At 39.0% G+C, this 26,885-nt stretch overlaps 1 protein-coding gene across 1 annotated transcript; it reads left to right on the forward strand.

Moving 5' to 3' along the window:
* The first annotated feature begins 192 nt into the window (after positions 1-192).
* Positions 193-24,653, forward strand: inpp5d (inositol polyphosphate-5-phosphatase D). Its single transcript, XM_048976242.1, has 27 exons — positions 193-515; positions 1,418-1,481; positions 3,467-3,602; positions 5,429-5,594; positions 8,734-8,874; positions 9,970-10,060; positions 10,247-10,318; positions 10,602-10,682; positions 11,050-11,173; positions 11,271-11,377; positions 11,464-11,566; positions 13,508-13,704; positions 13,838-13,955; positions 14,395-14,491; positions 14,893-15,031; positions 15,602-15,710; positions 16,156-16,244; positions 16,637-16,718; positions 16,842-16,931; positions 17,360-17,470; positions 20,448-20,527; positions 20,661-20,748; positions 22,001-22,147; positions 23,096-23,162; positions 23,253-23,465; positions 23,622-24,079; positions 24,226-24,653. Exons 1-27 carry the CDS (start codon positions 382-384, stop codon positions 24,273-24,275), a joined length of 3,354 nt encoding a protein of 1,117 aa, XP_048832199.1. The 5' UTR covers positions 193-381; the 3' UTR covers positions 24,276-24,653.
* The last annotated feature ends 2,232 nt before the right edge of the window (positions 24,654-26,885 follow it).

A 26,885-nucleotide genomic window follows, 5' to 3' on the forward strand; every position in this document is an offset into this window, starting at 1 on the left:
ACAAGAGTTTTGCATAAGATAACCAAAGCCTGGCTTATATTATAACAATTAATGGTCAATTTGTTTATTCTCCAGAAAGAGCAGTGCTGGCTCTGCATGCACACTGGAATTAATTTACGAGTAGCTTTCTAACTTGTAACTCTCAAGTACGAATGAGGAAGTGCAGCATGCTGTATGTAGCTGCTTCCTCCTCTTTACAGCTTTCGTCTCTGTAACAGGAAGAGAGCGAAAGAGTGAGTGATAGGAAGAGACAGAAGCAGCACCAAGATGAATTTAACCAGAAAACCAACTTAAATTTCCACTGACGAGTTTCTGTGTATTTTGAAATCAAATTAAAAAACTGAACAGACTTTGAAAACAGAAACATAGTCAGTAGTCAGAATGGCAAAGCCTTGGTACCATGGGAATATTACACGCTCCAAAGCTGAGGACCTGCTTTCAAAGGCTGCAAAGGATGGAAGTTTCCTTATCCGTGACAGCGAGTCAATCCAAGGAGCCTTTGCCCTCTGTGTGCTGTAAGTACCTTTGTATGGCATTTCTGTTTGCCCTGGTGCAGTCATTTGAATGGGCTGCATAAAGCAGCAAGGTGAATTTTAAGCTGACGTGCTCAGTATCGAGCTTTTCATTGCAAATAATGACATGGTGTAGGACCACCTGTTGCAGCCAATGGTAGGCACCTCCACCCTCACTGACAGGGGTATATTAGGACAGTCATGTTTAGAATGAGCAGGAGCAGTTTATGCATCAGTGTTTACAGAGGCTACAAATACCTGGCCTCCGAAGATGCCATGATTTACATATTTTGATTATGCAGATTATAGGCAAAGATGGCTGCTAGTATTGCATTCATATTCAAATGTAGGCCAGTTACTGTTAAACCACACCTCTCTGATGGTGTGGATTTATGTCAAATATTACCAAGGTTCTTGTTATTCCTTGGGTGAAAAATGCAGTATGATATATTGTGGCTTTATACTGAATATAGCTAAAATTGATTTATAATATCATAATATGTCACCATATTGGAAGTACATGCTTCTATATGTGCAAGTAACGTAACAATAAAAATGTCTATGACATCATGTCATTTTATGGCAGTGAAAAAAGATACCTTCATCAAACAATATATAGCATAGAATGTATATAATTTGAGATGATGTGTGTGGGAAGTGCATAAGTGCATGAGTGTTTCTGAAAGTTGCAGCACATGTTGAACAGCAGACTTGCTTTGTGTCTAATGTCTTGCCATATCAATTGACTCCAGAAACTATTCTCCAAATGCTATCATCTGTCTGCTGTTTGGTTTTAAAATTAATGTGAGTTGTATACATAGCTTAGGTACAATACACCATAGTGTTACATTTCATTCGCAGCTTTCCAGAAGCTCTTTTTCATTTTATTCTTCCTTTTTCTGTAGGTATCAGAACTGTGTGTACACTTACCGGATTTTGCCAAATGAAGACAGAAAACTTTCTGTTCAGGTATAATTATGATAATTAATGATAACAATTAAATAAAACCCCACCATTTTCATTTCAGGATTTGTTTTCCTGATAGGAATTAACTCTAACAATGCAAGTACATTCAGAGGTGGCCCCACATAAGTTAAATAGTTCTGCTTTTGTGTTCAGTTATGAAAAACTGTCTGCTGCTAAGGCATTATTGTCCCCTGCTACATGGTTATTAAAATGCCAGTAATGGCACTGAAATGTAAACGATTCAGTTTGCAGCATTTTTCATGTTCACACTTCGTTGGACTAGAATGAGAGAGACATGATCATGTCATTCTATCTGAGGTTTCCAATGAATATGCTGTTCTCAAGGATGTATTATTGCCAGCCCTGCACGTTCACACCGCATGGACTGGGACTTAGCGTGGGAGACCGTCTTATCTGGGGCTTCTCATGACTGTGCTCTTCTCTGGTGCCGTTTGGTTGTGAAACGCTTCTACTGACCCAGCCTACTGATGTGTTGTTTGGTGACCCATTCCTTGTGAATTGATAGTGAGAATGCAGAACGGCTGTGCCATAATTAGCACCTAGTTTTGTCATGCTGTTTTAATAAGGCTGAGCTCGGGTACAGGTTCCATGAAATGTATTGCTGTCAAGCACTGGACATATACTTCTCAGAGAAAATGGAAGGCCAGACATTTACCTTACATAAGTAGCATTTATCTTCAATGCTGTACTTGGCTTGCATAATATTTTAAGTGATCTACACTTATGAATGGCATTGTGAAAGTTGAAAAATAATAGCAATTTATGCACAACATTTAGAACATGATCATAGAATGAGTAATATAGCAATTCCAAAATTTAAAACTGTATTGTTGTTAGTTTGCTAGTATCATGACTACTGTGAAACAAAGTTTATATCTTGTATTTTACAAATATTAAAACTGCTATATTTTCTGTGTTGTGTTAAGGCACATTTCTCCATACTTCCTCTTCTAACTGTAGCAGGTCTGCAGTTTTAATTTATCCTTTTTGTGTGGGCGTTGAGAGAGCCATGCAGTTCCTCTTGTGCACAGCTTAAATGGAAAGTAGCTAATTTCTGCACTTTCATCTGTCAGTGATAATCGACAGCAAATATTTAATAATATTGCTAGTATTGTCACTACACTGCATTATATGTATGAATAATTCATAAGCTGACAACTGGTCTAGTGCAAAAAACATAAACTTAGAACCATTATATGTAACACATTATAGCATTTTATTTGTCTATCCACCAACCATCTTCTTTACTGGTTATTCAGTACAGGATCTTGAAACCTTGGTCTTTGAAAATAAATTTTCATGATTTTGGATGCACAGTAAGAAACACAACAAAAATACAAATCAACATTGTGAATATTATGCATATGTAGTTTTTTGTCCAGGTCCTAGCAGAGGAAATTGAAAACTGTTTATCATTTTTGTTGGTAGCAAGAATAGCTACTAGAAAGTAAAATAAAATGCATTTAAAAGTTCTGTCAAATAAATGGAATGATCACTCTTAGTTCAATTCATGTGGGAAAAGTGAAGAAAGGTGTGGTTCCTTAGCCAGAGTTCATTGTGTGCCTATTGTCAGGCCTCCTGTCAAGGCCAATGGGCAGCTAGTTTTTTCAGGGCCAATTCTTTCCATGTGTTGTAGGTATTCTGTGGATTTTGAATCTAAGGTTCCTTTGTTGTTCAAATCTAGTGCTAATATACCTGCTAAAATAGCATATCCTGATCCTTTATGGCCCTGACTTTAGCAATGGAATTCTATACCTAGAATTTAATAGCTTCAGTATGCCGTGAATCTGTTTTTCTGTATTCAATAAAAATTAAATACTACTAGTAAAAAATACATATGTCTTTGGATAATATTGCTTTGTATTAATCAAGAAGGTGAGTTTCAACAAATCTAGAGCAGTCTTTGGTATACTTGACAGACATATCTGAGTCTGAGGACATTTGTTCTTGTCATGCTCCATGTCAAGGCCTCTGCGGGTGTCCCAATCCGCTTTTTCTCTGTGCTGAATGACTTGGTGGAGGAGTACTACAAGGAGAACATGGGCCTGGTGACACACCTGCAGTTCCCAGTTCAGAAGGAAGAGGAACCAGAGGAGGAGTCAGGTACTGAACTCTAGCAGTCGCTCACTGCTGTATCAGCCAATCATCTGAAAGCCATCCAAACCCATCTACTGACATATTTTGTATAATGACTGGCAACAGATTTTGTTTGAAAAGCAGCATGTTAAAAATAGTTTTGCATAGTTGTGAAATACTTCTAAATAGAAAGCCCATGTAAATAGGCCAACGTATTGAATCTGTTTGTATAACAGCAATGATTCAGGTGATGAATAGTCTGGAAATCGTCAAGCTGCTGTTACATGAAAACCGTGCAAATATAGTATAGCAGGTTAATGTGTTGCTCTACACTTACATATACTGAGTCCGCTGCTGCCTTTGTCAGCTATAGCATGAGTAAAGTGTAGTCCTACTGAGCAGAAAGCACAGGAGTAAGAATCAGAAATGGATTCACAACATTGTGGATGCTTTCTGTCTGATATTAATATTAAAAGATTCATAAATAAATGATTAATGGGCTCCTGCCCATCTGGAATTCCAGGAATTCCAGGTATTTACCCAGTGGGGTGATTGTTTTGGGCCAGATGAATTTAGTGTGCGGATCCCCCGATTTACAAAATTTATCACCGGGAACCACCACCCCCCAACCCCTGGCATGGAAAAATATATTCGGAGGGAATCCAAAGTCCAGCCCTGCCTCAACCCCAACTAGAATAAGCAGTTGATGGATGGATGGATGGATGGATGGATGGATGGATGGATGGATGGATGGATGACAATCATTCTGAAATACCTGCAGTGTGAAAATCATTTCATACAAGAAAATCTATCAAATTCATTAGAGGTCTGAGCATGCACCAGGGATGTAGATATAGTGAAGTTATTCATATTTACCCCAAAATATAGTAATTGACACTGGACTCTAATACTTAGTCATTTATAATATAAGTGTGAGTATTTCACGAGGGACTGGGGGCACCTCTCCATCACAGGGGATATACTGACATTTAATATGGGTAATTTAGAAGCCTAAAGGGCTAAACACTGAGCCAATGTGACACCCTCTTTTAAAAATAACTATTCAAAAATGGGACTGCTCACAGAAATCAGTCAGTCAGCTCATCTTTCCACACACTAAGGAAAGTACAGGCAGTGGCCATTTTACAAATAAGATTTGTTCCCTAAGCCTGCGTAGAGTATAGCACTGTTGCCTCATGCCTCTGGGACCAGGGTTCGAGTCTCCACTTGGGTTACGTGTGTGGAGTCTGCATGTTCTCCAGCTATTCTGGTTTCCCCCCACAGTCCAAAAGACATGCTGAGGCTAATTGGAGTTACTAAATTGCCCATAGGTGTGAATGGAGTGTGAGTGTGCTCTGTGATCAGTTGGCGCCCCATCCTGGGTTGTTCCCCACCTTGCACCCATAACCTCCGGGTTAGGCTCAAACCCCCTGCGACCCTGAATAGGACATGCAGTTTCAGAAAATGGATGGATATAGTTTACGTTTAAAGATTCGGCTATTCTGAAAATAAAACCCCATTGAGGAGATTGAAATCAAATAATTAAATAGTTTTGTTAGTTTTTTGCTTTGTTGGAAGATGTGTAGTATTGCTTACAATTTTAACTGAATATTCATTGGAAACTCATCTTAGCCACACTTATGCCTAATCAGCTCCACAACAGCACATATGTTTATACTGTGATATTTGCTTCACTTATGAGTCACTTTGGACAAAAATGTCTGCTAAATAAAAATAAATGTAAAATGTAATGCAAATATAATTTAAAAATCATTTTTTATCAGTATTGGCTTTAAAGCTTTTAATTAAAGTTGTCTCTGATTTATTGTTTTACTGTTATCTTTATTTTTTAGAGCCAGTTAATTTACCTCCCCAGTTGCCGCCAAGAAACTTCACAAGCTCATCATCAGTCAGTGATAGCAAAGATACTCATGGAGATTCATCTAAAGGCCCAGAACATGCGCGTCCTTCCATGTCTGACACTTTCTTGCAAAGGCTGCAAAATGTTGACACATCAGGGTAAGTTCCCACATGCATTGCATTCTCACTGAAGCTAATTCTTTCTGTGATTTTTAAATCGCTAAGATTTTACATGCTACATTTATCTGGGGGCTTGGCGACTGGCTCTGCATAATGGAAAATATATTTCAAAACTCCATGTGACCTTGACCAGAAAAGTGGTTTGAAGGTGGATATTTCTAAATTGCATGTGAAACTCTTTCACTACTGTTTTCAGTCTTCCCTTTTTCCTTTATTTCTGATAGTCTGTCATTTGAAATAAATAAAAAAAGCTCAATTGACCACAATCTTTTAAAAATATTAAGAGAATAGATAGTTTAGAGCTACCTAGCAATATGACCTTAGCCTTGTGACAAGATTATTAGAGTTGCAGCGGTTGAAATGAGGTTTGACCCTTACCAGAGAGGATTATGGCATTGTATTCTTGTCTTTTTATGAACTGTAATTAATCTATCCATTATAGGGTTGTGGTGCATTCAATCTTGTTTTTTTATATATATTCATATTTATTAAGGTTGACATTATTGTGTGGATCGTGTCATTTTTAATTCTAGCCATCAGTCCCCCAGTACCGGATAATAAGTGTCTTATAATTGAAAATGAAACTGATATAGTTAATGAGTTTAATGATTGTTTTCACAAGTATTAACTATAGAGGACACAAGTAACATACAGACACATTACTAATACAGCATAGTCCAAGACTATATTCAATTTGATTAAATTTTATTTATATAGCGCTTTTAACAACAGTCATTGTCACAAAGCACTTAACATTTAACCAGCCAGAACCCCACCAAGCAAGCCTGAGGTGACAGTGGGAAGGAAAAACTCCCTCTAGCAGGGAGAAACCTTGAGAGGAACCTCGACTCGGAAGGGTACCCCATCCTTCTCTGGGCGACCGGGGAGCATGAAACTGCATTTACATTGACATTCATTAGAGTTCATATAGTTATTACATATATATATATATATATATATATATATATATATATATATATATATATATATATATATATATATATATACAGTACAGGCCAAAAGTTTGGACACACCTTCTCATTCAATGTGTTGTCTTTTCATGACCATTGGTAGATTCTCACTGAAGGCATCAACACTATGAATGAACACATGTGGAGTTATGTACTTAACAAAAAAAGGTGACATAACTGAAAACATGTTTTATATTCTAGTTTCTTCAAAATAGCCACCCTTTGCTCTGATTACTGCTTTGCACACTCTTGGCATTCTCTCGATGAGCTTCAAGAGGTAGTCACCTGAAATGGTTTTCCAACAGTCTCGAAGGAGTTCCCAGAGGTGTTTAGCAAGTGTGCAAAGCAGCAATCAGAGCAAAGGGTGGCTATTTTGAGTTATGTGACCTTTTTTTTAAAGTGCATAACTCCACATGTGCTCATTCATAGTTTTGATGCCTTCAGGGAGAATCTACCAATTGAATGAGAAGGTGTGTCCAAACTTTTGGCCTGTACTGTATATATATATATATATATATATATATATATATATATATATATATATATATATATGAATAAATATATATATCTGTAACTGTAGCTGATGTGGTACAACGCCTAGCTAAGCTCAAAATAAAAAAATCGCAGGGCCCTGATGACGTTTCATGTATAGTTTTGAAAGAGATAAGGGATTTTATTTGCTGACTGTTTCTTAAATCCTTATCTGCTGGTGTGGTACCTTCTGACTGGAAGCATGTCTATAATACCTATATTCAAAAAAGGGGATAGAAGTATTAAGAAGTATAGGCCAATTAGTTTAACTTGCATAACTGAAAAAATAATAGAAGCTAGAATCCAAGCGAAAATGGTAGATAATCAACATAGATTTAAAACTAATCTACTCAAGTTCTTTAAACAAGCTACGAGAGAAATTTATCTACAATGTGATCTACTTAGATTTCCTGAAGGACTTTAAGGTTGTTCCCCACAAACGGCTCCTGCTTAAGCTCAAAGCAGCAGGGATTTTAGGAACTGTAGCAGCTTGTATTGAAAACTGGTTAACAGACAGGAAGCAGCGGGTAGTAATTAGATGCACAATGTCACAGTGGTTGTCCATTCATAGTAGGGTGCCGCAGGGTTCAATTTTACTACCACTGTTGTTCCTGATTTACATAAATGATATTGACACCAATACACCCAGTAAACTGGTTAAATTTGCAGACGACACCAAGGTGGGTGGTGTAGCAGATACTGAACTAAGCTACAGCAGAATCTTAATTTAATTAGGGACTGGGCTGATACCTGGAAGATGAAATTTAATGTAGACAAACGTAAAGTAATCCATGCAGGGAGCAGAAATATATAGCACAGATATTTTTTTGTTCCACTGAAATAAAGGTAGCTAATTATGAGAAAGACCTTGGTGTGTATGTTGATGCTTCCATGTCCCACTCTCGCCAGTGTGGGGAAGCAATTAGAAATGCCAATAGGATGTTGGGCTACATCTCTAGGTGTGTGGAGTTTAAGTCAAGGGAGGTGATGCTAAGCAATTCCCTGGTAAGACCCCACCTAGAATAGTGTTGGAGGTTTGGTCACCTTACCTTAAAAAGGACATTACTGCCTTAGAAAGGGTTCAATGTAGGGCTACAAGAATGATTCCTGGTGTTAGACAAACATCTTATGAGGAGAGGGTAGCTGAGCTAAATCTGTTCAGCTTCAAACAAGGGGGGCTAAAGGGGGACATGATCCAGGTATATAAGATTCTAATAGGTCTGGATGCCATTCAGCTAAATAGTTCAATATTAGTTCAAACACAAGAACCTGCGGCTATAGGTGGAAATTAGCAGGAGAACATAAACTGGATTTCAGAAAGCACTGCTTTAAACAGCGTGTAGTTAGAGTATGGAATAGTATTCCTGTTAGTGTAGTGTAACCTAAAACCTTACTGTAGGTTTCTTTACATCAGCGCTAGAGAAGATTTTAACACTCTGAGCTATTAGTTGAGTTCTCCCCAAATGAGCTTGATGGGCCGAATGGCCTTGTCTCACTTGTAAATTTCTTGTAAACGTCCGTAATGTGTCTCCATGTTTGCCTGCAAAAACAAAAAATTCTCAAAGTATCTTAAACTATTATTTCACTTTGTCTTGTGCCCTGCTGAATGTAATCAGTGTTCCTGAAGACCACCTAAAGTTCATCCAGGAATACTTCCGCAACTCAGTATGTCTGGATGCAGAGCAGGTTCAGAGTGGTAGCATTGGCCTCCCATACCTGAAACAGCTGACACTTGTGATATGCAAAAATTTAAACAAGTAAGTTTTATTTTTACATTTATTATTCTGTGTTATTTCCAAAATATGCATTTTAAAAAACATTGTTTTTAAGTAGGGCGGCATGGTGGTGCAGTGGTTAGCACTGTCGCCTCACACCTCTGGGACCCGGGTTCGAGTCTCCGCCTGGGTCACATGTGTGCGGAGTTTGCATGTTCTCCCCGTGTCGTCGTGGGGTTTCCTCCGGGTACTCCGGTTTCCCCCCACAGTCCAAAAACATGCTGAGGCTAATTGGAGTTGCTGAATTGCCCGTAGGTGTGCATGTGTGAGTGAATGGTGTGTGAGTGTGCCCTGCGATGGGCTGGCCCCCCATCCTGGGTTGTTCCCTGCCTCGTGCCCATTGATTCCGGGATAGGCTCCGGACCCCCCGCGACCCAATAGGATAAGCGGTTTGGAAAATGGATGGATGGATGGATGTTTTTAAGTATGGTGGTAATTAATGTTAGTAGGTTAGTACAGTTTGTTGTCATTCAGTGTTTCTGAAAATCCTTCATTTCAAATGTTTAACCTGAATAATGATTAAGAATTCATTAACATTACTGCAATACATAAACATTTATTTTTCTGAATAAATGCATATCTGAAATTATGAAATATAGTTTTTTTTTAAGTATACCAAACACACAATATTCTAAACTGGAAGTAAAAAAATAAAACTTTTCCAGCAATGATGCTGAACACTTTTCAAACTACACCAATTGGAGATACACAATCTTTCTGTCAACCATCATTATTTGGGAGAACATTGGCGGTAATTTGCACTAATGTAATGAATATGGGCAATTCACAAAATGTGTTTTATGTAGTTTATGGTGCACAGCAGATACCTCAAACACCAGTAAAACCACCTTTGACAGTTAGTTATATATTGGAAAAAAACTGAGCATAATTTATCAGTGTTCAAAAATTCTAAGTATAATTTATGATTAACTAATGCAACTGAAAATATCAGTTTGCCATAAAGGAAAAAACTGTTTTAAAGTTATAAATACCCAGTTTAAGCATTTCAATGAATGTTTTTAGAATATGCATTGCATTTTAAAAGATGTCCTCCAGACTCTGGCACTTTCCTTTTAGTGAAATCTCCCGCACATTACCTGCCCTGGAGGCATTTCAGAAAGTGGTGGATCAGCAGATGTCACCTGGGGTTGGGCGTCTGAAGAATCCGGTATGCACTTTACAAATACCATGAAAGCACCTTCAAAATGTTAGTGATTGTTAAGTGCTGCATTTAAAATCATGTAAAGGTTTTAAAAACGTCTTTATGATGGATTGTATAAGTTCGTAGATGAGTTAGGATATTGTAGTTTGTCTGTTACATGTTAACCTAATATTTTCCTACAATCTATTTTAGGTTCCTCCTGATCAATCTGTATCCCTCAGACTTGAACAGATGACCAAGCTATTGTACTCTATAGAAGAGAAGGTAGTCTTTAAGTTTTAGTATTATATAATTTATGTAGTTCATAAGAATATATCACAATGCATTAGAATGCATGTTATTTTCAGGATTATCTGTTTCTGCATTTTATTTTCTGGCAATTTGATAAAAAAAAAAGTCATTATGAAAGCACATTTTGGTTACCCTTTTTATACATTTGGATATGTTATTTGTTCATTTACTTAAAATTTCCTGAAATTCATAAGGTTGAAATTTTCATTCAGTTGCTGTCCTACTTTAAATTATAATGTTGTTCTTTGTCCTGTAGACAAAAAATGCAGTTTTAGATAGTGTTATGGGATATGATGGAGGTCATAAAAAATCTTTGATACCACCTGTGACCTTTGAGGTAAGAATTTATTCTGTTATATGACCTTATTAGGTAATAAAACTTATTATTGTGCATCTTCCTGGGTGCTAATATCAGTAAATCATCACACAAAACACAGGTGATTTTGCATATATGCTGTTTTTTTACAGGAGGGTAAATGTGCAGTAATTCTTCTTTAGCATTCTTCTGAATGTCTTCGGCACATTTCCTGCATGTCATATTTACAAAAACAAAAACACCATGAGGATTTTAAACTAAGTAAAGGATGTCAGAGGACATATTTATTACATTTTAGCGCAATTATCTACAACACGGATTATGTTTAATATTTACAAACAGTACACTATTTAGACTTTGGACTGACCCATTTTTTAATTAATTTTAGGTGAAATCTGACGTATTAGGGATACCTACCAAAATGTATTTCAAAGTGGATGTTGATGGTGGAAAACTCTATTTCAAGAAAGCCAAAGATGGGTCTGAAGATAAGTACTATGTGCACAACAAAAGTGAGTCTTGCATCTCGTATTACTAGAGGATCGTGTACATGTGGGATAGACAGTAGTGCTTAAGATTGACTGTCTGAAATAAAACTCTCACATTCAGTCCTGCAGCTGGTGAAATCGCAAAAGCTGCACAATAAACTGGTGATTGTTGTGGAGACAGAGAAGGAGAAGACAATGAGGAAAGAGTTTGCGTTTGAGGACTCTAAGGTAAAACAAACAAAATCCATAAGCATTTTAACTTCGGAAGATCTGTTTATAAACAGTCTGTTTATTTGCATGTTTCAATTTATCAGAAAAGAGAAGGTTTCTGCCAGCTCTTGCAGCAGATGAAGAATAAACACTCAGACAAACTGGAGCCTGATATGATTACCATCTTTATAGGCACCTGGAATATGGGTAAATAGATTCATATTTCTGATCGTTTTTTTTACTGTAGGTGTCGCTTTAATTGCTTGCCCAGATATACAAGTTTACCTCATATCATGCGAATGCTAAATCCATCCATCCATCCATCTTCCAAAACCACATATCCTATTCAGGGTCGTGAGGGATCTGGAACCTATGGGTGCAAGGCAGGGAACAACCTAGGATGGGGCGTCGACCCATTTGCCGGGCACACTCACTTACTCACACACACACAAGCAATTTTGTAACTCAAATTAGCCTCACCATGTTTTTGGAGTGTGGAGATAAACCAGAGTACCCCAGGACAACACGGAGAGAACATGCAAACTCCACACACATGGAACACTGGCCAAGACCTGAACCCAAATCCCAGAGGTGTGAGGGAACACTTCACTACCATGTAGCCCCAAATGCTAAATCATCATTTATTAATTTAGAGATCAGTCAGAACCGGCGGATGTGTTTTTGATTCTGAGTATTTGCACACTCTTGACAACATTCCGAATTGCGATAGAGTACTGTTTAAAACCTTTTTGTGTCCACACCTACGTGACCACAGTGCTTATGTCACAAAAGACATATTACAGGGATAAAACTACAGAGAAGTAAGCAGTCAAACAAACCACACACATGACATTCATATTTACATTACATGGCATTCTAATATGGATGCCTGGATGGAAAGAAAGTATTCTGTTTCTGTCAACTATTATAACAAAAATACCATTTCCTTTATTTACATGCATTTGATCAGTTTATGAAAATATTCATAGAATTCACAATGTAGCACTGTAAATAAATTAAAGCAATTAAAAGAGACCCATACCATTCCTTATTGTGAAAATATAAAAAGTATAATAATAATACATATTGAAAATACCTTTTACAATAGTAAAAGAAAAACATGTTGAGTTAAAAAATAACATTAGATTCGTTAAGAGGATTGTAGAAAGGAAGATTGCACTGGAGGTTAAGGATGGTATTAACAGTTTCTTCCAATATTTTAACTCCAAAAGGGCTCTAAAAGCTGAAATAACAAATTTGTAGGATAGTAAGGGCCTTATAATTGAAAATGAAATTGATATAGTAAATGAGTTTAATGATTATTTTACACGGGTGTTCACAGTAGAGAACACGAGTAACTTTCCACTATTTAGTACAAATACAATGTCGTCTATTACCAATATATGTATAACTGAGGCTGATGTGGTACAAAGCCTAGCTAAGCTCAAAATAAATTAATCGCAGAGCCCAGGCAGCATCTTACCTTTAGTTTTAAAAGAGATGAGAGATATTATTAGCCAACCTTTATTATTCCAGAAATCCCTATCTACTGGTGTGGTACCTTCTTATTGGAAGCATGCTAATAAAATTATTATGCAGAAAGGGGATAGAAGTAATCCAGCAAACTATAGGCCAATCAGTATAACTTGCATACCTGGAAAAGTAATGGAAGCTATAATTCAAGTGAAAATGGTAGAATACCTGGATTCAAGTAACATTCTGAGGGATAGCCAACATGGATTTAGGAGAAGTAGATCCTGTTTAACTAATCTACTTGAGTTCTTTGAGGAAGCTACAAGAGAAATTGATCACAAAAAGGTGTATGATGTGATCTTCTTGGGTTTCCAGAAGGCCTTTGATGTTGTCAAACCCCAAATGAGCTTTATGGGTCGAATGGCCCCCTCTCCTTTGTAAATTTCTTTTGTTCTTATGTTTTAAAAAAGCAAAAAAAAGTATCTTTGATTGTAATTCAGAATTGAGATATCCTTCTTTTTATTGTGAAATTTAACATGCATTCCAGATCCCCCTAAAGCATGCAACTCTATTATCTGTGCTTACACAGGCCAAGACTGGGAAATCCTAGGCACAAATAAGAAGTAATGTTATTTTGTTTTTATTATATTGCTAATAGTTTTTTTTCTGTCATAGGAAATGCTGGTCCTCCACAAAAATTAAATTCCTGGTTCCAGTCAAAGGGCCAGGGAAAAACTCAGGATGACACAGCATGTCACATTCCCCATGATATCTATGTTATTGGGAGTCAAGAGGACCCCCTGGGTGAGAAGGACTGGGTTGATACTCTGAAAAGCACTCTGAGGGACATCACCAATATTTCCTTCAAACAAGTAAGGCTCTGAAACGGTTGCTTATTATTGTGTTATTTTTTCTGCATTCTTTAATGTTTATCGGAGTCAATATACATTTATTAATTGCTAGAGATTAACAGCATACAAACTGTATCCCTTTGATTCTTTACAGATATCCATTCATACACTATGGAACATCCGAATTGTTGTGCTTGCAAAGCCTGAGCATGAAAATCGCATCTCGCACATTTTCTCAGACAGTGTCAAGACAGGGATTGCCAATGCCCTTGGTTAGTCAAATACGTTTAAAGAAAGTACCATGAAAAACAGCTGTTTGTGCTTGTGGAGAGTTTTAATAGGGATTTTTCTCAAATGCAAAGTGCTTTATTTACCTGCTGCATCTCAACTTTATTATCCAGTCATAAACAGCAGACCATCACAAATGCTTGCTTTTTGTCTCTGATCGCCAACATTAAATTCTGTAACTCCTTTGTAAATGTGCTCAATTACAAAATTTGTTTTGGTGGACATAGTTGTATATAAACCCTGTTTTTAATTAGAGTGACTGACATGAGCCATTGATGAGGTGCATAACTCAGCCGAGCAAGTCCTGTCTCAGTCTGCTTCACTCTTACATTATATCACGGTTTGGCTAACAAGATCATGAGATTTATCTTTATTTATAAACAGATATTTTTTCAGCAGCCTAATGTTCATTTCATGTTTCAGGTAATAAAGGAGCCGTTGGTGTGTCCTTCATGTTCAATGACACCTCCTTTGGATTTGTCAACAGTCACCTGACTTCTGGCAGCGAAAAGAAGCTACGGTATGCAGCTAGGACACTATTGCCTTATGAAAGTCCATTGGCCTATGGATATTACATAAAGCTGTAATTCTCTGTAGCTATAGCCAGGAACACTTCACAAAAGATGTTATCTCTAATTATATACAGGCAAAGTTGCGCACTATAGAATCTTATAATTCCACACGATCTTGCATTATGCAGTTCATTATTTGTAATTTATTTGGTGTGCATACGTATGTGCTGTCCATTTTTGAATTAGCTATATGTAGTAATATTTAATTACATTATTGCTAATGTAATGGGTCTCAAATTAATAACTGTCATGGAATGGTGCCACCTGTTTCATTTCAGTGCAAAAAATACTAATGATTTTATACCAAATTAAGTAATTCACTAAATATTTCACTTTGTGTTACTATCAGACGAAACCAGAATTATATCAACATTCTACGTTTCCTGAACCTTGGTGATAAGAAACTAAATCCATTCGATATTACGCATCGATTCACTCACCTCTTCTGGCTGGGTGATCTCAATTATCGAATTGAATTGCCATCAAGCGTAAGTAAATAAAACATCACATTTAAAATGTGTATATTTAAACATTTACATTCCTACTAGATTGTTCCAAAACACGGTTTTTCTTCTATGCGTGCCATTTCTAAATGAATTTCTCAGGAAATGTATATGATAATGAATGAGTTGTCCAAACAAATAGAACAGCAGCTATTGGTAATTTTGATAGCTTGACTGAACAAACCTTACCCCATTTTCTTGGAAGTGAAACTGCTGTTTGACAAGCCGACATATATGCATTTATCCTATCGGTGTTGGAGAAGTTACTCACAAAATTAATCCATTAATGACAGAGGTGGAAAGTTCAGGTCCAGAAAGTACAAATCCAGACCAAGTTTTGTTTAAACCATCCAGTTGAGCATAAAGAGTCACAGTCACAGAGTACTCCACTGGTCGCTTGAAACAAAACCTTGGTCTGGGTTTGTGCTTTCCAGACTTAAACTGTCCACCTTTGTCTTTAATGGATTACTTTTGTGAGTAACTTCCCCAGTGCTGTTTATGATGGGGGATATTACATGTCATAGAATCATACTGTACTTGTTCTTTCCTGAGCAGGAAGCAGAAAATATTGTGAGTAAGATCAAGCAGCAGCAATACCAGGAGCTCCTTATGCATGATCAGCTCACCCAGGAAAGACAAGAGGAGAAGGTCTTCATAAACTATGGTATACTAATACACCTTTTACAGAGGCCTGAACAATGCAGAAATTTCATTGCTGTTTTATTATCTCTGGGCAGAACGGCGAATTCAATGCTGACTACGTGAATAATATGCATGCTTTATATTATAAGGTAATATAGGTTGTAAATACCAATGGAGGTTCTTCAAAAACACATTTAGGCTTAAAACAAAAGATAGACATTAACGTATTTTTACAGAAATGTATTCATTGATGAAAGACTGAGAAATGGCCTGAAAGTCACCTTTCTCCAGATACCAGATTCAGCATAAAAACTATAAAAATATATAAAAATCTATCTGAGTATACACACATCATTGCTTTTTGTCAAGCCAACCAAACCAGAACAAATGTTTTGTGCGTTCTCTTTTGGAAAGGTTTGGTTAATGATAAATTCCTCACATTAATATATTCTTTTTTATTACATCAGATGAGGAGGAGATTACATTCGCACCCACGTATCGTTTTGAGAGGGACACACGCGAAAAATACGCCTATACAAAGGCCAAAGCCACAGGGGTAAGTTTTTCCAGATGTTCTTCAGTGTTAAAATCAGCAAACATTTTGCTTCATATGAATACATCAGTTTATGTGTCTGACACTGCTACACAGCTTGGGTTCATTTAGCATTTTTATGTAAACTTGACAGTGCAGTTATTCCTTAATGCCCTGTGATCATTTGCAACAGGATCAATACTCCTTGTTTATTCATTTTTTTGCCATTGGTTCCATACAACCATGTACCATAAATTTTACCCTGAATATTTAGCAATGCTGATAAATGAATGTACAGTATATATATATACATGCAAATATGTTGCAATTATTTGTGTAGCATAAAATAAATAAGGAAGGAAAGAGCATGGCGTGCCTGAGGGTAAAGCAATATAATTGTGAATCACTCTTCGCAGACTAAATATAACCTACCCTCATGGTGTGATCGGGTGCTGCGCAAGTCCTACCCCCTTGTTCATGTGGGGTGCCAGTCCTATGGTAAGGCATTATATTTCCTGTACTTACTTTGCTATACTTACTCTTAATTCTAATCACAGCATATCTGCAAACCTGTCAGTAATGGCAAACACTATTGTTTTGTTCTTGTGCTTTAACCTTCAGGGTGCACCAATGACATCATGACAAGCGACCACTCTCCTGTGTTTGCAACATTTCAAGTGGGAGTAACATCACAGTTTGTCTCAAAAAATGGTATTTTTTTCCATGCCATTAAAGATTAGCATATTAGCATGCCCTGCGATGGGTTGGCGCCCCATTCAGGGTTGTTCCCTGCCTTGCGCCTGTAGCCTTTGGGATAGGCTCCCCCCCGGGACACTAGATGGGATAAGTGGTTTCAGAAAATTGATGGATGGATGGACATATTAGTATAAAATGTTTATGGTAATATATAACAATAAGGCTTTGTAGCAGGAAGTGAACTGTATCAGTTATTGTACTGCATTAAGCATCCCTGCATGATGTCGTAGGCAAAATGAGCACATTATTTTGGTTACATGATATTGAAATTATATAAGTACAGTATATAGGCAAGAGGTAGGTATGGAAGTGTGGTAAGTTCAGTAATAGCTGATGCTAATTTCATTTATCTGTGGCCACACGATTTCTGCGCTTTATTGCAGATCCCAGCAGTGCTTCTGAGGGGGGAATTAAATTCATGAACTGCATCGCCATCCTGAGGACCAAATCTAACACCAAGTTCTTCATTGAGTACCACTCCAGCTGTCTAGAGAGTGAGCAATATCTATTATTGTGGAGAGTTATCTTAATGCTCATTTACAAGTCGTGTAGACAACTTTATCCAATATTTACAGAAAAACCTTAAATCTTAGTGACCTACAAGGATAAGTTTAGGTAAATGTAAAAAATAATTCAATAGTTATAGTTATTAAATATTGTTTTACAATATTATAGTTATTACCTTACTTTACATACTCCAGTGTTGCGTAGCTGACACTTTTCCAAAAGGAATCATTATACCAATTATGAAAAGAAACATAATGGATCCACGATTTCCCTCTCCTGGACGCAGGTCACCGGGCCCCCCCTGGAGTCAGGCCTGGGGGTGGGGCTTGATGGCAAGTGCCTGGTGGCCAGGCCTGTATCCATGGGGCCTGGTTGGGCACAGCCTGAAGAAGGCACGTGGGTCCCCCCTCCAATGGGCTCGCCACCCGTAGGAGGGGTCAAAGTGCTTGGGTGCTGTGTGAGTTGGGCAGTGGCTGAAGATAAGGGCATCCATATGTGCACTTGGCACCAAGACAGCCTAAGCTGCAGTTCGATGATCGACTTTGTGGTTGTGTCATCGGACTTTCAGCTGAAGAGAAGGGCGGAGCTTTCAAATAATCACCACCTGGTGGTGGGTTGGCTCCACTGGTGGGGGAGGAAGACGGTCAGGCCTGGCAGGTCCAAGGGTATAGTGAGGGTCTGCTGGGAATGTCTGGTGGAATCCGCTGTCAAAAGGAGCTTCAACTCCTACCTCTGGCAGAATTTCACCCATGTCCCAAGGGAGGCAGGGGACATTGAGTGCGAATAGGCCATAAGGTGGTTGGTGCCTGTCACGGTGGCAATCCCCAAACCTGGTAGTGGACACTGGCGGTGAGTGATGCCTCTAGCTGAAGTAGGGGTCCTATCGGGCCTGTTTAGCCTGTGGGACTCCAGAGGCAGCTGATGAGTACAGGCGGGCCAAGTGAAGGGCAGCTTCGGTGGTCGCTGAGGCGAAAACTCAGGTGTGGGAGGAGTTTGGTGAGGCCATGGAGAACCACTTCCGGATGGCTTTGAGGACATTCTGGTCCACCATGCAGAGGCTCAGGGCAGGAAAGTGGTGCAGCATCAACACTGTTTATGGTGGGGATGGGGTGCTGCTGATCTCAACTCGGGACATTTTGGGTCGGTGGAAGGAGTACTTCGAAGACCTCCTCAACCCCACTGACAGGCCTTCCAACGAGGAGTCTGGGGACTTGGAGGTAGACTCTCAGGGGTGGAGGTCACTGAGGTGGTTAAAAAGCTCCTTGGTGGCCGGGTCCTGGGGGTGGATGAGATCTGCCCAGAGTTTCTAAAGGCTCTACTTGCGGGGCTGTCCTGGTTGACACATGTCTGCAGCATTGTGTGCACATTGGGGCGGTGCCTCTAGACTGGCAGACTGGGGTGGTGGTCCCCCTCTTTAAGAAGGGGGACCGGAGGGTGTGCTCCAACTATAGGGGGATCACATTTCTGAGCCTCCCTGGAAAGGTCTATTCGGGGGTCCTGGAGAGGAGGGTCCGTCGGATTGTTGAACCTCGGATTCAGGAGGAGCAATGTGGTTTTGCCCTAGCTGTGGAAGAGTGGACCAGCTCTATACTCTCGACAGTGTCCTGGAGGGTGTATGGGAGTTTGCCCAACCAATCTACATGTGCTTTGTGGACTCGAAGAAGGCATTCCTCCGTGTCCCTCGGAGAGTCCTGTGTGGAGTGCTCCAGGAGTATGGGGTGCCGGGCCTCCTTATAAGGGCTGTTCGGTCTCCGTATGACCAGTGTCCAAGCTTGGTCCGCATTGTCGGCAGTAAGCTGGACTCGTTTCCGGTGAGGGTTGGACTCCGCCTGGCTTGCCCTTGTTCATGTCTTTTATGGACAGAATTTCTAGAGGCAGCCAGGGCATTGAAGGTGTCCGGTTTGGTGACCTCAGGATTAGGTCTCTGCTTTTTGCAGAGATATGGTTCTGTTGGGTCTTCAGACCGTGACTTTCCGCTCTCACCGGAGCAGTTTGCAGCCGAGTGTGAAGCGGCTGGGATGAGAATCAGCACCTCTAAATCTGAGACCATGGTCCTCAGCTTGAAAAGTGTGGAGTGCTCTCTCCAGGTCGGGGAGGGGGCCCTTCCCCAAGTGGAGGAGTTTTAGTATTTCGAGGTCTTATTCACGAGTGAGTGAAGGATGGAGCGGGAGATCGACAGGCGGATCGTTTCAGTGTCAGCACTGCATCAGTTTGTTATGGTGAAGAAGGAGCTGAGCCAAAAGGCAAAGCTCTCGATTTGTCAGTCGATGTATGTTCCTACCTATGGTCATGAACTGTGGGTATTGACCGAAATAACGAGATCACGAATACAAGCAGCCGAAATGAGTTTCGTCCACAGGATGGCTGGCCTCTCCCTTAGAGATAGGGTGAGAAGCTCAGTTATCCAGGAGGGACTCAGAGTACAGCCACTGCTCCTCTGCATTGAGGAGCCCGTTGAGGTGGCTCGGGCATCTGCTTAGGGTGCCTCCTGGATGCCTCACTGGTGAAGTGTTCCAGGCATGTCCCACTGGGAGGAGGCCCCGGGGAAAACCCAGGACACGCTGTAGAGACTATGTCCCTCGACTGGCCTGGGAACGCCTCGGGATTCCCCCAGAGGAGCTGGATGAAGTGGCCAGGGAGAGGGAAGTCTGTGTCTCCCTGCTTAGACTGTTGCCCCCGTTACTCGACCCAGATAAGCAGTAGAGAATGGATGGATGGATGGAATCTGGCAAACTAGTTTCTTGCAAATTTCTCAGCGTTTCAAAGGGATGCCCACTGTGGCAGATCTAAGGACTTCCAGGCCCCTACAGGCACTCTTCAGATTACAAATTACGATACACTACCTTCTGCCATTCACAGCAATGCTGTGTTATTCCATGAGTTGGTGTATGGGCTTCAATCTGGCACTAATAGTTCATCATAATCATTTTGAAATGTTAATATTCGATTTCATGTGATTTTCAGATTTTGTAAAAAGTCCTGAGGGAGAAAATCTTGATCATAGTGAAGGATCATTAAAGGTTCGATTTGGATCACATATTGAGGTAAATGAAAAATGATATAGCTCTCATGTCAACATTCAGTTGAAGTACTACAATGAAAATTGATTCATTATATATAGAATGTAATGACTGAGAGCTCTGTTGAATGTAATCGTTCTTCATTTTATATATCTAGCTTAAACCAATCATTTCGGACCCAGAGTATCTCTTGGATCAGCACATCCTGATCAGCATTAAATCAACTGACTGTGAAGAATCTTATGGTAAGACAGTATGAGAAATGAATGTGACCAAAAGGCAACAGGCACCCCACTGTGTACGGCTGAAAAGCAAATTTCTAAAATTCACTTATTTTTTTATTATTTTTTTTTGCGGGTGACATCAGGCTTCCTCATCACGTTACAATACTCGAAACCCACACTCATCCAGTCTTCATGCAATCAAATGAAAAATGTTAAATTTCTAAAAGTCCACAGAAATATTATTTGGATATGGACTGTGGTTTATTCTGGACTATTGAGGGGCAATTATTAGTCTTTCCATCCACATTCCATACTTTTCATATAGTACAGGATCCTGGTAACTTGGGTGGGATGTCAGTCCATAGGCACACAGTCACTGGGAAATTTACCTAACTGCATGTTTGTTGATTATAGTATGAAGCCCACATTACCACAATTGGTGCCCTTTGCAAAAAATTAAGCTATGGCTGTATAGTAGAAATATAAATCAAGGTTGAGAATATGCAGTAGAACCCGAAGACTTGAGAGGAAAAATTGGTATACCATAGTTGACGTGTTTTCCACTATTAAAGTAACTCTTCCAAAAATCTGTAACAGCTTGGACCCATCCTCTGTTCACCATTTAAATTGTAAGGTTGTACTGTTAAATATGAGCTGCTACTTTATTATATAATTTTTAAAAATTAATAATAATAATGTAAAAATTTCTGCAACCATGTTTTCTTACTTTTTTAAAAAAAAAAAACCACCATATTAATGTGGCAAGTTAGGGCATATGAGAGAAGAACAGTATAAAGTATGTATAATATAGTTCCATAAACATCTCCGTCTAATATTTATAGCATAGGGGTCTGTGCAGTTTTGCATGTTCTCCTTGTGCTGCACTTTCTGGTTTCCTTCTGGATCCACAGACCCATAGTTAGATAAACTGGCATCTGCCCCATCGTGTGTAATTATGTGCATGTGTGTGACCTGGGATGGAGTAGCACCGCATCCATGCTGTGCACCTGCCATGTGCCCATCTCTATCTGTGGTACTTTCTAGCCCCCCCACCCCGAGCAGGATAAATGGGTGGAAAATGGATGGCTGTATAATTCATTGGTTGCAAAGTGATTTCTCTTAGCATTTGCAATAATTCCACATTCCCTGAATCTTGCCGCAAACTGTACAAGGTTGTTTGGAGATTTAATTACTTACTTTCACTGTCATAATAAGAGCACCTCTACTAGATGATAGTAGATTGTAAATGGAGTGCCATTTGTCATTTGCACAGGGGAGGGCTGTGTGGCCTTGCGTGAAGCACAGACATCTAATGTAGACTTTAGCATTGCCTTAACACACCATGGAGAGAAGACTGGAGAACTAACTGGAGTCATCCAGCTGCGGACCTCCGTTGGCAAGCAGACTGAAAAACTGTATGGTAAGCATCACTTCCCTCATCCCTTGAAAAAGGGGTTTTTCCATTACAATAAGGAAGCCAAACTAAGAGTTAAATGTAACATAGTGTTATAGGGTAAAAGAGCAAAAGTAAAAAGGCTAGCCTACTCGAAATGGTGGCTGCATAGCTATCTACGTAAAGAAAACACTGAAATGAAAACTTTTCAGCCAGTGTCACATTTTGATTCAATTAATAATATTAATGTGTGATAAAGATCTAAAAAATTTTTACTTGGAATTTATATTTCCTTTACCTTATTTGGCAAAGTACTGTTTGTCAAAATGAAGAACAAACCCCAAGGCAGTGGCATTTGAACTCTCAATAAAACCAAAGCCTTAAAAAGCATCCACTATCATTTAAAATTAAGCTGCAATACCAAAAGCACAAATAAAACGTTTTTTTTTTCAAAATAATCATTATCTCAATATCATTCCACTTTTCTCATTCAGAAGAGAATTGCTAATTTTGTTCCTTGAAAAAGCACTATATAATGACCATTCTTATAGATTATAAATGATATATCAGACAAGGTGAATAAACATAAGAATTGAAAACTATATATAAAAAAATCAGATAATGCTACCATTTGAGTCACAGGTCAAAGGTGTAGGAAATGGATGGATGGATAGCTGAATGGGGTAGTGATATTTGGAGTAATTTGATATTAACATTATACTTATTTTAATGGAATTCAAAACCAGCCATTTGTTTACTGAAAACATTGTTTTGTATAAAACTGCTCACTATCACAGAATCAGTATTTATTATAAAATAATGTAGGGGTAAATTACTTTGGTTTTGTGATCCATTCATTGACATATGAAGACCCACATTTGCATTTAATTTAAACAACTGACTTAACAGAATGGAGTGTAAAAGAGTGTTTCACATTTGTCTGACTAGTACTCAGGAACTTCTCTGTTTTGATAGATTTTGTCAAGGTTGAGAGGGATGACTCTGGAGCTCCAAAGAACAGAGGAAATGACCACACAAACAAGTAAGTTTATTTCTGCAGTCACAGTGGTGTCACAAATTCTCTATGCAGTCAATGAGATGGAAGCGATATTACACATGTCTCTCTGTTCAGGTCTCCTATACCCATCAACATAAGTAATCCCAATTACATGGGAGTGGGCTATAAATCTGGAGGTATGTCAGATATGGGCTGGAGCTACAACATGCCCCCAAGAGCAAGTCCCCCTGGATGTCAGATAAGTAAAGATACAACTCAGGGTAACATTTCACCAAAGAAAACTGATATGGGTGTTCATTGTCCTCAAGGAAAAGGGTCGGATCATGTGTAAGTATGCTCCATAAAAAGACTAAATAAAATATATATAACACCATTATTTTACTTCTTTCAAGTTGATAATAATAATAATACTACTAATAATAAGAATTTATATAAATAATACCATTGAGATTTTAAATTAACTCAGAAGTGTAACTTCTGCAGGGGTGAAGATGGAAAGCCTCCTGAGATGTTTGACAATCCTCTTTATGGCTCCATGGAGGTAACAAAGCAGACGTCACGCTCAAAAGAACATGATTTCCCCCGCAAGGACCACCTCAGTCTACCAGAAGGTTTCTCTGGCACCTCCAAGTCCCCTGAACCTGAAGCCGAGCGTCCCCCACCTGTACCCACTCCCCGAAATCGCTCCTACACATGCTCCACTGAGAGCAAAAACCCAGGTCCTGTGACTCTGCAACCTCCTGGCTATAACAAGAAACCTGTGGTGCCATCTCGGTCAGAGGGGGGTTTAGTACCTGGTAACAGGCCCCCACTGCCTCTGAAATCCCGTGGGGGCCCACCAGACCCTCAGCAGATCAAACCTAGGGACTACAGAGAGACCGCCGAGCTTCCCAGCAAGGGCAGACCACCGGCAAGACCCTCCCAGCCCCCACCAAAGGAAGGTAATGACCATCACATGTCAAATTCTAGTAATGAGAACATGTAAAATGTACCGGAATTGTTATACACACACAGAATTATTGTATAATGTAATTGCAGAGTGTATCACTCAGACAATGACATAATGAAGAATATCTGTGTCCCCTAGGGCATCATGAAGGAGTTCAAGCTTCAAAAGCAGGACGCTCAGTGAAATGAGTTTCAGCATCAACAGATTCATGTATATAAGAAATCCTCAAGAAACAGCAGCTACAGCGATTAACCAGTACATAACATTCAGACTGTAAAGAATGTCAGCTGAAATATCAATTTGGAAAATAAAAAATAATGCTATGTGCCAGCCTAAAAAGTCACAATTCAGGGATTAAATTAATTATGTTCCTTATGTGTTGTAAATACTCATTATTATAAAAATGTTTTTGGGGTGGTTGGGTTGTTTTTTTTTTTACAAATTTTAACCTAAAATGTGAATGTTAATGGCATTTACTTGTGCTTTCAAAGGCAAGGAATGATTTTATTGCTTTTTTCAAGGTGTCGTGCATGAAGTGAAAATAAAATAAACAATTAGGCTGTTGAGTTGCTGTTCACTCCCAAGGGCATAGCTACAGATCATCTGCTCATGCAATGCTTCACCACTCCCCATAAACAACTTTGACCCTTGCTAAGAGCTGGGCGGTATATCAGATTTATACAATATGGCAAAATATGTAGTGTAACACAAAACCTCTACATAAATATGCTTTGTGTGCATGTGGGTGCTGAAGTATTTGTTATGGAAATCAATAGCATTCTTTCCTGGTTTTAAACAATGAGAGCTCCAGTTATGCTAGATAGATTGGATAGATAGATAATAACACACAAGGACTGCAGATATAGAGATGTAGAGCATCTATGGGTGCTGTGCAAATGTCAGAACCTTGAAGAAGCTGTTTAGGTCAAAGTGACTATGCATGGATAATAATAATTACAACAGCATTTGATATATATATATATGGTTAAAGAGTATAATACCTATAAAAAAATCCCCATACTTCAATGTAAAGGAATATACATATAATACATGAACCATATATTTATATGAATGCACTAACAGGCACGGAGTGGGGAAAGAGGACCAGGAGTCCAAGGAGTTGGGGAAACACAGGATTTATTTGGGGAGAATATATCCAGGAACATGATGCAACACACAGGACTGATGTCAATGACCGGACTGCGGAAACATACTGTAACTCAGACAACAACTGCACAAAGGCAGACAAAAACAAGGACACTATGGGGATCCATGGGGGACTAGAGCAGGAACCACGGCTGGGGGTTGCATCTCGGGTGTGGATGCGGCCTTGACGGAAGGGGCAGCAGAGATCTCTATGGATTAAGGATATTGTGACTGGGATTTTTTCCCATATAAATGAATGGTAGGTCCCCACTGACAAAGGTACGGCAACGTGTGTGTGTGTGTGTGTGTGTGTGTGTGTGTGTGTGTGTATGTCATCCATCTGGCATCCCGCCCAGGGTTCATCCCAGCCTTATGCTGCTTGGAATAGAATTCACTCTCAAATCAACATCACTGTAACCAGGATAAGCAACTGCTGAATTAGCTGCCCACTGCTATGTCACATTGTCACATATGGGTTAAATGCAGGGACACATTTTGTTGTTGTGCTGTGGTATGTCAACAATGACCACTGATCGCCAGATTCCAAATTCAAATTCTAAACATAAGGACATGATCAAAATTCATGTTGTCTTTTAGAAATGATATGAAAATATCATACACTCAAATATTTGAATGTAATAATTTAAATAAGTAATTTTTATAACTATATACTTTTCTAATTTAGAAATAATTTTTTTATTATTTTTTTAATTATTAATTATTTAATTATTTAAATATTTTTTAGTAGCGCATCATTAAGAATGTTTTCTTGTGTATTTTAATGATGATGATGATGATGATGAGAACCCTTCATTGCTGTTGCAATACACCATGTCACTAGTCACAAGTACCAGCGAAAAAACTGGCCGTCAACCCGACCATACATATACACAAACATCACAGTAGGGGGTAGACAGGTCGGGAGACAGGGGCAAACAGAGAGAAGAAAAAGAAACAGAATAACATGAGGAGAGAGATGGAGAATAAAAAAACAGCCCCCAGACTGTACTCCAGTGGGGAGGACATTGTAGGAACTGAAAAAAAACACCTCAGCAACATAAGCACATGGTCACTACACCTTACAACATAAAAAGGCACGACTTGCAACAGGTGAGGGAAAAGGGGATGTGGAGGTAGTCCAGCATAATCCGTAGTATATTCTGCCATCTGCTGGCAGTTTTATAACATGTTCAGTTTAGAACACACACACACACTCTCACACACAAACACACACACACAAAACAAAGTAATAAATAGACATGCATTGCTAGTAGAGCCATGTCGAAGAACTGCCTACATTTGCACTTAAATAGGCCTATGTTGATTTATTTATAAGAACAGAACCTGCCTCTGACCTCTCATCGGCAAATGTTTCCTCTTCTACGGAAGATCATGCTTGTATGACTGAGAGACATCAGTCACATTTAAGGCTGCCCTTTTTAAAAGCCTCAAACTGGTCTCGCTGTCCTGCCACAAAATCCCTCAATAAAAGCAAAAGCTGTGTTGGAACAGAGATGTCAATGTCACTCTTCTAAAGGTGCAAGCTTGCTATATGGAAACGGTCAAGAATGAAATCAAGAATGAAATTACGGCATTTTACGGCCATAGCCAAAGTGACTTACATAAGTGCTTAGAAGTCTCATCAGTGAATA

This window comes from Brienomyrus brachyistius, chromosome 15 (genome assembly GCF_023856365.1).
Source record: "Brienomyrus brachyistius isolate T26 chromosome 15, BBRACH_0.4, whole genome shotgun sequence".
In the NCBI taxonomy this organism is placed as follows: Eukaryota; Metazoa; Chordata; class Actinopteri; order Osteoglossiformes; family Mormyridae; genus Brienomyrus; species Brienomyrus brachyistius.

Bases quoted from the DNA above. Each gene is read 5' to 3' on its own strand.
- inpp5d (XM_048976242.1), top strand. From the start codon at position 382: ATGGCAAAGCCTTGGTACCATGGGAATATTACACGCTCCAAAGCTGAG. The intron at 11,567-13,507 runs GTAAATAGATTC...TTTCTGTCATAG, and splicing joins TATAGGCACCTGGAATATGG to GAAATGCTGGTCCTCCACAA. The intron at 13,705-13,837 runs GTAAGGCTCTGA...GATTCTTTACAG, and splicing joins CCAATATTTCCTTCAAACAA to ATATCCATTCATACACTATG.